Here is a 12,526-nt window from a genome sequence, read left to right on the forward strand (position 1 = left end):
CACAGTATACTTGCAACTATGAAACATAGTGGAACATACAGCAAGATTAAGCAGGAACTAAAACGAAACTTAAGTATTCTACATTATGGAAAGTTTATTATTTGCATCAGCTGGGGAATGTGAAACACAAAAAGTGCCTTAGGAAGTCAGTGAAAGCACGTGTGTTTCTAGTAGCAGCCGTTATACTGGAGAGCCAGCAGTAAGCATATAGTATCAAGCAACCCTGTCATCAGGCACACTAATGTCGAGTTCAAGAGCCATCTAGTGCAATTTTTTCTAGTCACACTGATACACATCAGCTTTCCACTGTCCAGTGGTCTCTCAGTCCAGTGCTTGCTCGTCAGCAACCACCTAGTGCTGACCTGCGTCCCTGACACACAATAGCCGTCCAGACAGCAGTGAACTCCCTGCCAAGTGGGCAGGGGAGTATGAAGCTGTGGCTGAAGAACAGATACTCTGTTACGGCAAATCGCCTTCTGGTGTGTCTGCTTACCTGTCGGGCAGTCCGGACGGCCGCGCACCGCAGCCCTACGGCACCCTACGGAATGGAAGCTGTGGGCAAGTGAGCTTTCGTGGAAGTTTTCTTCGGCCTTCTAGCGAATGCTGGTAGCGACAATCCCCCTCCCATAGATTCCAAACTAGGATTGCTACCAACCTTATTGAAAAGGACTAATCCTACAATAGCCCTCCCTGCTCTCACGAGTTGGGAATCGAGGATATGTACGCCAGCGAGATAGGTACGGTGCGAGAGTTTTAGATTTTTAGGTGATTTTTGCAGGACACAGGGACACATTGCACTCTGGCAGTTCTCCGTAGAAGGTACTTGTCGCCACAACGTCACAGCTCTGAGAGTTAATTGTGAAATATCAATTGCATCAACGTAGGCTACAGGATACCAACTTCCACAAGGCTACATAACGACTGACTTAAGGAATCACACCTTCAATCTGACAAAAATGAGGACAGCACAATTGTTTGGTGGGTTCTTTTATTGTTTCTGAAGCTGGAAATAACTAACACTAAATGTTTCTCCACAGCCATTTATGGAGGCATTTTGACGCTACACATAATTCTTAAAACTTGAGCCATCCGAAGCATTGTTTGCCCACTAGACATTTGTGCGAACTACAAAACTTGTGACTTCTCTCACTGTGCATTCAATTGCCTATTCATTTCTTCTTTCCACACGACTGGCGTCCAGTGCTTGGCGGTTTGCCTCAGAGCCTTAAATTATTCTTTTCCCGAAGAGCATGTCGTCATCGTTCCAGCAAGCACTGTTACTGCGTGCAAGGGGATGGGCCAGTTTGCCGTGTGGCCTACTGGCCACTGCTACCACAGTTGGTTGGTTGGTTTGTGGGATTAAAGGGACCAGACTACTACGGTCATCGGTCCCTTGTTCCAAGAAAAAAAAACTAAAACCTCCTAAAGAGAAGAAAAACGAACAACAGGAAAAACGGCAGACGACACAGGACAAGAAATACTCCGACAAAGAACAGACAAAACAAAGTAAAACCCCACAGAGTATGGCGGTGGTTGGCCGACCATAGGGATAAAAAAGGAAAAGCCAACCACCGAGAACACATTAAAAACTCAGTTTAAAATCGTAGGCCAAAGGCCAGAATCAACACAATATAATAAAATGAAACTTAAACGATAAACCCCTGACGTAAAACTAAGTCAGCCATAGCAGGGAGCGTGGCAGGCAGTGCAGACGACTGCCTGAGCACAGCTAAAAGTGGACAGTCTAACAAAATGTGGACCACTGTCAAAACGGAGCCGCAGCGACATAGAGGTGGGTCCTCACGTCGCAATAGGTGGCCGCGAGTCAGCCATGTGTGCCCAATGCGCAGCCGGCAGAGGACAACAGAGGCGAGAGGCCCGCAAGCAGGAGCGCCACACACTGGTAGCCTCCTTGATGGCCCGAAGTTTGTTTCGTGAAGGCAGGGCGCACCATTCAGTGTCCCAAAGTCCAGAATTTTGCTGCGTAGGAACGCCCGCATATCTGTCTCCGGGAGGCCAATGTGCAGAGATGGTGTACTGGTGGCCTCTTTCGCCAGGCAGTCAACATTCTCATTGCTGGGTATCCCAACATGGCCTGGGGTCCACACGAAGACCACAGAGCGGCCGCAATGCGCAAGAGTATGCAGGGACTCCTGGATAGCCATCGCCAGACGAGAACGAGGGAAACAGTGGTCAAGAGCTCGTAAACCGCTCAGGGAATTGCTACAGATAACGAAGGACTCACCTGAGCAGGAGCGGATATACTCTAGGCCACGAAAGATGGCGACCAGCTCAGCAGTGTAAACACTGCAACCAGCCGGCAACGAACGTTGTTCAGAATGGTCCTCTAGAGTTAGTGCATAACTGACACGACCAGCAACCATTGAACCGTCGGTGTGGACAACGCCAGAGCCCTGATACGTGGCCAGGATGGAATAAAAGCGGCGTCTGAAGGCCTCCGGAGGGACTGAGTCCTTCGGGTCCAGTGCCAAGTCGAGCCGAAGGCAAGGGCGAGGAACACATCATGGGGGTGCACGCAATGTGGCCCGGAAAGGAGGTGGAACAGTGAGGACCCTAAGACCGGAAAGAAGCTCTTTGACTCGGGCCGCAATCGTACAACCTGACCGAGGCCGACGTTCTGGCAGATGGACGACCGACTGCGGGAACAGGAGACGAGATGGGATGCCCAGGCAAGCTAAAAACGTGGGCAGCATAAGCGGCCAGCAAACGTTGGCGTCGTAACCGCAGGAGAGGGACACCTGCCTCCACTAGTAAGCTGTCCACAGGGCTGGTCCGGAAGGCACCAGTGGCAAGTCGTATCCTGCTGTGGAGGATTGGGTCCAGCACCCGCAACGCAGATGGGGATGCTGAGCCATAAGCCAGACTCCCATAGTCCAGACGGAACTGGATTAACGCCTGGTGAAGCCGTAGGAGAGTAGATCGGTCGGCGCCCCACCTGGTGTGGCTCAGGCATCGCATAGCATTTAGATGCCACCAACACGCCTGTTTAAGCTGCCGAATATGAGGCAGGCAAGTCAACCGGGCATCAAAAACCACCCCCAAAAACCTATGTGACTCTACCACTGGAAGAAGCTCGTCGTCAAGATAAAGCCGCAGCTCCGGGTGAACAGTGCGTCGCCGGCAGAAATGCATAACGCAGGTCTTGGCTGCCGAAAACTGAAAACCATGCGCTACAGCCCAAGACTGCGCCTTGCGAATTGCGCCCTGTCGCTGACGTTCAGCAGCTGCAATGCCAATAGAGCTGTAGTAAAGGCAGAAGTCGTCAGCATACAGGGAAGCGGAGACAGAATTTCCCACGGTCGCAGCGAGTCCGTTAATGGCTATTAAGAACAGACACTTAGAACAGAAACCTGCAGCACACCGTACTCCTGGACTTGGGAGGAACTATATGAGGCCGCGACGTGCACGTGGGAGGTACGTACGACAGAAAATTGCGGATATAGATCGGCAGAGGGCCCCGAAGACCCCATCCATGAAGCGTAGAAAGGATGTGATGACGCCATGTCGTATCATACGCCTTCCGCATGTCGAAAAAGACAGCGACCAGATGCTGACAGCGGGCAAAGGCAGTACGGATGGCCGACTCCAGGCTCACCAGATTGTCGGCGGCGGAGTGGCCTTTACGGAACCCACCCTGAGACGGAGCCAGAAGGCCCCGAGACTCCAGTACCCAATTCAAGCGCCGGCTCACCATCCGTTCAATCAACTTGGAAAGAACGTTGGTGAGGCTAATGGGACGGTAGCTGTCCACCTCCAAAGGGTTCTTCCCCGGTTTCAGAATGGGGACAACAAGACTTTCCCGCCATTGCGACGGAAACTCACCCTCGACCCAAATGCGGTTGTAAAGGTCGAGGAGGCGTCGCTGGCAGTCCACTGAAAGGTGTTTCAGCATCTGAGAGTGGATGCTATCTGGCCCAGGAGCGGTATCAGGACAAGCGGCGAGGGCACCCACTCACTGAATGGAACATTGTACAATTCAGGATGGTGGGTGCGAAAAGAAAGACTCCGACATTCTATCCGCTCTTTAATGGAGCGGAAGCCCAAGGGGTAGTTGGCAGAAGCGGAATTCCGGGCAAAGTGCTCTGCCAAGCGGTTTGCAATGACGTCGGAGTCAGTACAAACTGCTCCATTCAGTGAGAGCGCAGGGACGCTGACAGGGGTCCAATAGCCATAGAGGCGTCGAATCTTTGCCCAGACCTGTAATGGAGTGACATGGAGGCCAATGGTGGACACATACCGCTCCCAGCACTCCTGCTTGCGTTGGCGGATAATGCGGCGGGCTCGTGCACGCTGCCGTTTGTAGGCGATGAGGTGTTCAATTGACGGATGTCGCTTGTGACGCTGGAGCTTTAATCGCTTCAGCGATCTCAGGCGACCACCAAGGCACAGTCCGCCGCCGAGGGGACCCAGAAGAATGGGGAATGGCAGATTCGGCGGCAGTAATGATGCCGGTGGTGACCGATTGAACCACTGCATCAATGTCATCGTTAGAGAGAGGCTCAATAGCGGCAGTGGAGGAGAACAAGTCCCAATCAGCCTTATTCAGAGCCCATCCGCTAGGGCGCCCAGAAGATTGACGCTGTGGCAGTTACAGAAAGTGGTCACTACCACACAGGTCGTCATGCACTCTCCATTGGACAGACTGTAAGAGGCTAGGGCTACAGATGGAAAGGTCAATGGCTGAGTATGTGCCATGCGCCACACTGAAGTGTGTGAAGGCATCATTTAATATCGAGAGACCGAGCTGCGCCAATAAATGCTCAATGATGGCGCCTCGACCTGTTGCAACTGACCCACCCCACAGATGGTTACGGGCGTTAAAGTCGCCCAGTAACAAGAAAGGTGGCGGCAATTGGGCTATCAGAGCAGCCAGGACATGCTGCGCGACATCACCATCCGGTGGAAGATAAAGACTGCAGACAGTAACAGCCTGTGGCGTCCACACCCGAACAGCGACAGCCTCCAAAGGTGTTTGGAGAGGGACAGACTCGCTGTGAAGAGAGTTCAGGACATATATGCAGACGCCACCAGACACCCTTTCATAAACTGCCCGGTTCTTATAATAACCCCGATAGCCACGGAGGGCGGGGGTTCGCAAATGCCGGAAACCAAGTTTCCTGCAGAGCAATGCAGACGAAAGGGTGAAGGCTGATAAGTTGGCGGAGCTCAGCTAGATGGTGGAAGAAACCGCTGCAGTTCCACTGGAGGATGGTGTTGTCCATGGCTGAGAAAGGCGTGACGGGACTGGGAAGGCACATTACGCCGCTGGGTCACCTGCTGCCTCCAATGGAGCACCCGTGCAAATGCTATCCATTACGTCTGAGGGACCGGCGAGATCGAGGTCCTCAGCGGACGCAAGAATCTGCACTTCATCCTCAGACGCAGAGCTTGTAGGTAGCAGGGGAGTAGGAGCCATCACAGGTGCTTTGGTCTTACGGGGCTTCAGTGTCGTTTTGTCTCGCTGTTCCTTTGGTTTCCGTTGCTGATAGGGCTTATTGGAGTCAGTCTCCGGAACCGAAGATGATCGCGAAGCTCGACGACCAGCGGCCTGTGGCTTCTTCAGCCACTGGTTGGTGTCTGCTGTGCCGCTGGTAAGAACCTGGGAAGGGAGTGACCCAAGGGATCCCTTCCGAGCGAGAGAGAAGCCGAAGAAGACTTACGCTTCTCCGGCTTAGAACTGGGGACTGGTGTCCCCGGTGGTTTAGTGGGTGCTGCTCCTGAGGTAGACGGTGTGGGAGCAACAGCAAGAGAAGGGGCCCTCATCGTCAAAGGGGCAGGTGAGGTCCTCTGACGCTGAGAGCTGACTGTCTGTGGTGCAGCTAAAGGAGCTGGAGCAGGAGTGACAGTGGAGGCATAAGATGACATCATGCGCACGGGATGTAGTCGTTCAAATTTCCGCTTAGCCTCAGTGTAAGTCAGTCTGTCCAGGGTCTTATATTCCATGATTTTGAGTTCTTTCTGTAAGATCCTGCAGTCTGGCGAGCAAGGTGAATGAGGCTCTCCACAGTTGACACAGATGGGAGGCGGAGCACAGGGAGTATCAGGATGAGATGGGCGTCCGCAATCTCGACATGTGAGGCTGGAAGTACAGCGGGAAAACATATGCCCGAACTTCCAGCACTTAAAGCACCGCATCAGGGGAGGGATATGGGGCTTGACGTCACAACGGTAGACCATCACCTTGACCTTCTCCGGTAATGTATCACCCTCTAAGACCAAGATGACGGCACCGGTACCAACCTGATTGTCCCTCGGACCCCGATGAACGCGCCGGACGAAATGAACACCTCTACGCTCTAAGTTGGCACGCAGCTCGTCATCAGACTGCAGAAGTAGGTCCCTATGGAAAATAACACCCTGGACCATATTTAAACTCTCATGTGGTGTGATCATTACGTTAACATCCTCCAACTTGTCACAAGCAAGCAACCTGTGTGATTGGGCGGAGGATGTTGTTTTTATCAAAACTGACCCAGAGCGCATATTAGACAAGCCCTCCACCTCCCCAAACTTGTCCTCCAAATGCTCTACAAGGAACTGAGGCTTCACGGATACGAAGGATTCCCCATCAGCTCTGGTACAGACGAGATACCTGGGCGAATACATGTCGCTATCATTCATTGCCTTTCGTTCCTCCCATGGTGTGGCCAGGGATGGGAACGAATTGGGGTCATAAACGCTAGCTTTAAAATGAGCCCTTGAACGCTTAGAGACTGCTGGTGGCTGGCCACCAGTAAGAGATGATGTACCACGATTCATTGCGGGACATCCACCCTGATGCCACCTACTCCGACCAAGGGCCCTCCCCATGGGCGCCACCCAGCCACAGTAAGAGCCACCTGGCAGGATGGCCATTGCCGGGAGTCCTGATGCCCCAGGGAGATGGGCATCTACTCCTTGGCATACATGGGGAGTAAACGGCGCAGGCATCAGTAGAGCGACCCCTGTGTTGTCAGGGGGCTACAACCAACAGGGTACATGGCGGCCCCACCACAACGGACTGGCTACCGTGCTGGATCTTAGGTGCAAAAATGTATAAGGTCCTCGTCGCAGCGAAAAGCAACACTGCACAGTGCAGCGTGCTAATCGCACCCAGGGACGTATCCTCGGCCAAGAGATGGAAAACGAGCGGGACACCATTGCAACGACGAGAAAGCCGGCTAAAAGGTCTCAACGCACGACAGATACAGTGCACCATGTAAGGCGCCCTTCCCCAAGTGACTCGCTCTTCGGAACAATTTAGAAAGATGGAGGTCAAACCCGAGAGGGGACCATCATATAAGACCAAAAAGGTTGAGACTTCTTTTAGTCGCCTCTTACGACAGGCAGGAATACCACGGGCCTATTCTTACCCCCGAACCCGCAGGGGGGTGCTACCACTGTGTCAGCTTCACCATTCCCCTCGATCTCGTGCATCACAGTTTGCGTCAGAATAAGATTTCCCTCTCGTTTACGACACTAGTGAAGGGTGGCCCCAATACATCAGTGGATATACATGTCTGATAGTTCAATCAGATAAGCTTACAATCCTCCTCATTCGGGACACGGGAGGCGTGCGAATTTTACTATAATTAAAGGAAACTCTGTACTAAGTGCAGATACCACAACTAGTCTCCACTCTTCATCAAGAACGATGAATAGCTGAAGTTTGAGTCTGGACGAAGGTATGAAGGGACAGGAACTCGCATCAAATCTTCGATTTTTACCATTCAAACATGGTGCTGCACTGTGGAAAGTACATATTGTCTACTATGTTCGGTTTTAAAGATTAACAATGACGGTCTACTCAATACCAGGCTTTCACGCAGCTATAGTCAAACCAAACATTGCTGCTCTGATCACAGGGTAGGGGAACCAGAGAGGTCTTACGGCTAATACAGTTACAAGTGCAGCCATTATCAATAGGCCTACATAGGCCTCCTGAACATATTACAACAAGAGTTCAAAAATTTGTTATGCCTTACCTGCGAGTGTCGTAATCACACAAAATGTTGTTTTCAAGAGGTAGTTTCAGCTCTGGCAGGTCTTCGCACACCCATCTGTAAATAAAAAAGCGCAGCTATTAACAACGACAACACATGTGACAAGCGTAACAAACACACACACACAGAGAGAGAGAGAGAGAGAGAGAGAGAGAGAGAGAGAGAGAGAGAGAGAGAGAGAGAGACAGAGAGAGAGAGAGACCTGAGTCTCCAGTGCAGGTACAGTAACAGTTCAGAAGGCATGTCTAGTAAGGGAAATTACCCACCACAGATTATCAAGTTAAGGGCTCTGTGATTTACTGACTTTCACTTTTGTGGCCAATTCTAGTACAGAGAGCAACTTGCTATACATTACAGAACAGTTGCCATAAAAAGATACCAGATGGTGTAGTTTCGAGGTGTACTTGCTCTTATTCACACTATAAATGATGCTATGCTGTCAATAACAGCAAATTATATTTAGCAGTACACCTAACCGAACGACTGAAGAACTTTGATTTAGAAACGTCAGGAAAATGAATTCAGCTCGCCATTATTCTATGGAGTGGACAGAGGCCATAAGCATCAGCAGGGGGAAGGAGGGGGTTGGAGAGAGAGAACCTCCTACCAGCAGTGTGCCCGACATGAAGTATGCCATGCCTTTGTGGTCAATTTCAGCGACTGCAGTTTGTTTTCTGTCACCTGTAACCATTCAGTCTCCCACTGACATGATGTGTCCATCAGAAAATGAGACAATGGCATGCAACGGGACGGCACATTGATGGACAGCACCATCCCGACATGCTTCCTTGGTTGCTTGTCGACCATGTCGATTCCCTGTATTTCGATGTGGCCAGGTACCCAGCAGAAGATCACCACCTAATCGTAGTGTCTGAGCCGCTGTATGGAGTCCTAGATGAATTGAATCAGCTGGTCTACTGGAACAGACAAGAAACCTTTTACAGTGATGTCTGTGAAACCTCTCCAGTGCCATTAGAATGCCATACAATTCTGCATCATAAAAACCAGGGAAAACAGCAGAGCAACCGAGGACATTCTCTTGCTGGGATCCATCCATATAGACAATGAGAAAACTGTGGCACATACTTTAAATGTACAAAAACAAAGTTGTAAAAACATAATCTGGAGTACAGGTTTTCTAGTACTGTGTCAAGCTTAAAATCACTTTGGGCCTCTGAAGACACCAAGGTGGCAATGTGTTCCATCCCTGGTTGTGTATTTTGGTGCCCGACAGATCCAGATCCTTGATATGGCTTCGTCTCATGGAGCCGATTCCTGAATAGCCATTCAACGATGCGTTCGTCTACTGAACTAAATGCCAATGACAGAGGCGATGCTTAGATTTTCAATGCCCATTGAGCCAAAAGGATATGTCGCCGTATCCAGAGTGGTGGTTCACCAGCCTCTGCACACAGAATCTGAACTGGGCTGCTCCGAAAGGCTACAGTTGATAGCCGAATGCCCTCATGGTGGACAGCATCTCACATCCTGAGGTAGGAAGTGTGGGCTGATCATAGACACCACTGCCATAAACTACACGTGAGTGAACAAATGCTCTATGTTTTTCCGATAAGCCATTTCAAAATATTCAATGACTAGAAGTCCTTTGTTCATAGGTCTTTCAAGTGTGGGAACCAGGGTAATTTTGAGTCAAATAATAAACCCAAAAAGCAAACAGTTTCTTGAAAACGTAAATTATTGTCTCCCACTGTGAGCACTGGTTGGTTAAATTTCAACAACCACGGTTAAAATCAACACCTGTAGTCTTCTCAGCTGAGAGCTTTAACTGCCTCCTCGTCGTTGGAAGATCAGAGTAAAAGTAGAAGATTGCAAGGTCATCCACAAACAAAGAGCATTTGACTGGGCTCCTGACTGAGAAGGAAATTCCATTGATAGCGATGGCAAACAATATGACCCTGAGGGCACCTGTCTTGGGGGAACCCATTCTGTTGAACACAGCAAGCAGACAAGGCATCGGCAACAGGGTATGGAAAATGCCGGTCGTCGAGAAAGGATTGGATAAGAAGTGGCAGGCGTCCAAGTAGTCCCCATTCATGAAGTTGGCGAAGGATGTTCTACCTTCTTTGACGTCAAAAAACATACAAACTAAATGGTTTCAGTGTAAGGATGATTCCTGTACAGCCGTATCCAATAGAATTAAGTTGTCAAGGATGGAATGGTAGCACCTGAAACTGCACTGGGAGCAGCTCAGGTGATCTCGGGATTCGAGCAGCCAGACGAGGCGGCGCCTGACCAAACGTTCAAGAATCTTACCCATACAACTAAGTATGTGTCTCTTGCCCTACAACTCCTGAATTTTCCTTTCCTCATTGTGAACCTCACACTTCGTGCCCCACACTGTGTGCCCCACACTGTGTGATCCCCGGAGCAGTTTACACGCCAGTAGCTGTTAGGCGCGCAATGGTCCTTGTCTGGTTTCCAGAAAAGAATTAATACCACCTCCTTCAAAGTCGTGGAGTACAGCCCATCAAACCAGATCAGACTGAAACAAGAAAGGAGCTGTTTTTCACTTCAGGGTACAGTGATTAAGCATGGCACAATGGATCTCATCAGGTCCTGGGGCAATGTCTCTGGCATCAGACAAAGCTGATTCCAGTTCCGACATGGAGAACACAATGTTGTAGCCTTCCTCATCATGCGATAAGAAATTGAGCTTCCTCATCTCCGCAGTCCTACTACGGAACACCTGAAAATCAGGAGCTTGTCTAGCTGACGTAGATACAGTAAAAATGTGTTCAGCTAAAACCTGAGCCAAGTATTCTGGGCTGGCCACCAAGATCCCATTATTGGATCGTGTGCTGCCCTTGCTGGCAGTCAGTCAGACTGAGTCCCAAACTTGCGTAGTTAAAGTGGACCGAGTAACGGAAATCGTGAATTCCTTCCAGGAAGCCCTCCTCCGTTCTTTTTATCATTTGCCTCGCACGTACTCTCACAGATGTGAAGGCACAAAGGTTTTCTGTAGTTGCACAGTGTTTGAAGTTTCGCAGAGCTGTCCGTCTGGCCCCGATTGTCATCCAACATTCGTTATTCCACCAAGGTACAGGCTGTCATCTGATGAGGTTACTAGACCAGGTGATGGACTCTGTAACGAGTGATATGGGCCACCGTCTATTGTGCACTATACTTTTGTTCAGAAATAGCCTGGCGACTGTACTACAACCAATTTGCCCTTTGTATCATCCATCTGCTTGGTATACTGTCAGCCACTGTCCTAGCTGGGAAGTGGTCACTAGACTGTAAATCTGTAGCCACTTCCCACTGAACTGAGGCTGCAATCACTGGGGGGGGGGGGGGGGGGGGGGCAAATTATTGAAAACGACCCTGTAGCTGTGGAAAAGTGTGTCATCTGATCTGCATTCAGAAAGCAGATATTCTCAGAATGGCAAAGTTGCTCGATCATCCGATCCCTGGAGCAAGTGGTAGCCGAGCTCCTCAGCACTTTGTGTGTATTTTGAAGTAAGAAGGAATGAGTGGGGGAGTGCCCAGAAGTGTTCTTCCAAAGCGTCTGCATCCAAAGCATTATTAGCTGGAAGGTACAGAGAACACACTGTGATATTAAAGAATGCGAGACCTTTCACGACAATTGCTTGCATGGTCGTGGTAAGAGGAACAGGAGACGAGTGGCATCTGTCATCAAAGAAAACAGCCACAGTATCTTTAGCCCTGTATCCAGTAGTATCGTCCTTCCTGTATGGGTGGTACCGTAATGAAGGTGTGTCCGTGACTAAGATGTGTTTCTTGTAGGCAGATGTAGGTCGTTTTCTCCTGGGGCAAGAGCTGTAATTATTCCAAGTGTGAGCGATATCCATTTAAATTCCACTGTAACATAAGAAGTCCCTATGGAAGCCATTGTATAACTAAGGTTGTTCTTGTCTTTCTCCCTTTACCAGGGAGTTCAGGGGGGATGTTAGTCGGTTCCTGGCTCTCCAGTTCCTCCGACTGGAAGTCTGTCTCCACATAAGCATAGTTACCATCAGAGAGGGAAAGATCTCGCCTATGTGAAGGTTGAACTACCACTTTCTTGGACTTGGAACTACTGTTTAAAGGATGTTTTTCTTTACTCATGGGAGGATGTGGTTGCGGGGATGGCTTAGTTGGTTTCTGAACGACTACAGTTCCAAGTGGAGCGCCCCCCCCCCCTTCCCCAATCGTATCAATTCTGAAGTGTTGTTACCAGTATGAGGAATAAAATATTTCTTGTTGTAATTATTCTTAGCACGAGTTCATTCTTTGGAGGAAGTTTCGCATTGTGGGTCTTGCAGTACATCAATATCAAAACATCTTGACTCACTTTATCAGGAAAAGCATAAGATATTTCGTGAAGTGATTTCGAGTCTTTCATTGACACTATTCTGCAGAGCAGTGATTTGGTATTTTGGCGTTGACATGTAGGATACGAAGGTAGGCTCTGAGGTTTACGTCTAGTAAGAAAATAATATGCTTAGTTCTAGACTACTGCATTACCGCACAGTCAAATCAAAACTTATATGATACAAGCCCTG

At 49.7% G+C, this 12,526-nt stretch overlaps 1 protein-coding gene across 2 annotated transcripts in view; it reads right to left on the reverse strand.

The window, feature by feature from the left end:
• Nucleotides 1-12,526, reverse strand: part of LOC126267967 (histone-lysine N-methyltransferase, H3 lysine-79 specific) — a 216,476-nt gene that overhangs the window by 136,988 nt on the left and 66,962 nt on the right. For both annotated transcript variants that reach the window (XR_007549057.1, XM_049973311.1), the window contains exon 3: nucleotides 7,986-8,060. Coding sequence is in view for 1 of the 2 variants with exons in the window: in XM_049973311.1 (XP_049829268.1) it covers nucleotides 7,986-8,060 (75 nt within the window). In the remaining variant the exon portion in view is untranslated. The remainder of the gene's footprint in view (nucleotides 1-7,985; nucleotides 8,061-12,526) is intronic.

Source organism: Schistocerca gregaria, chromosome 4 (assembly GCF_023897955.1).
Source record: "Schistocerca gregaria isolate iqSchGreg1 chromosome 4, iqSchGreg1.2, whole genome shotgun sequence".
Classification (NCBI taxonomy): domain Eukaryota; kingdom Metazoa; phylum Arthropoda; class Insecta; order Orthoptera; family Acrididae; genus Schistocerca; species Schistocerca gregaria.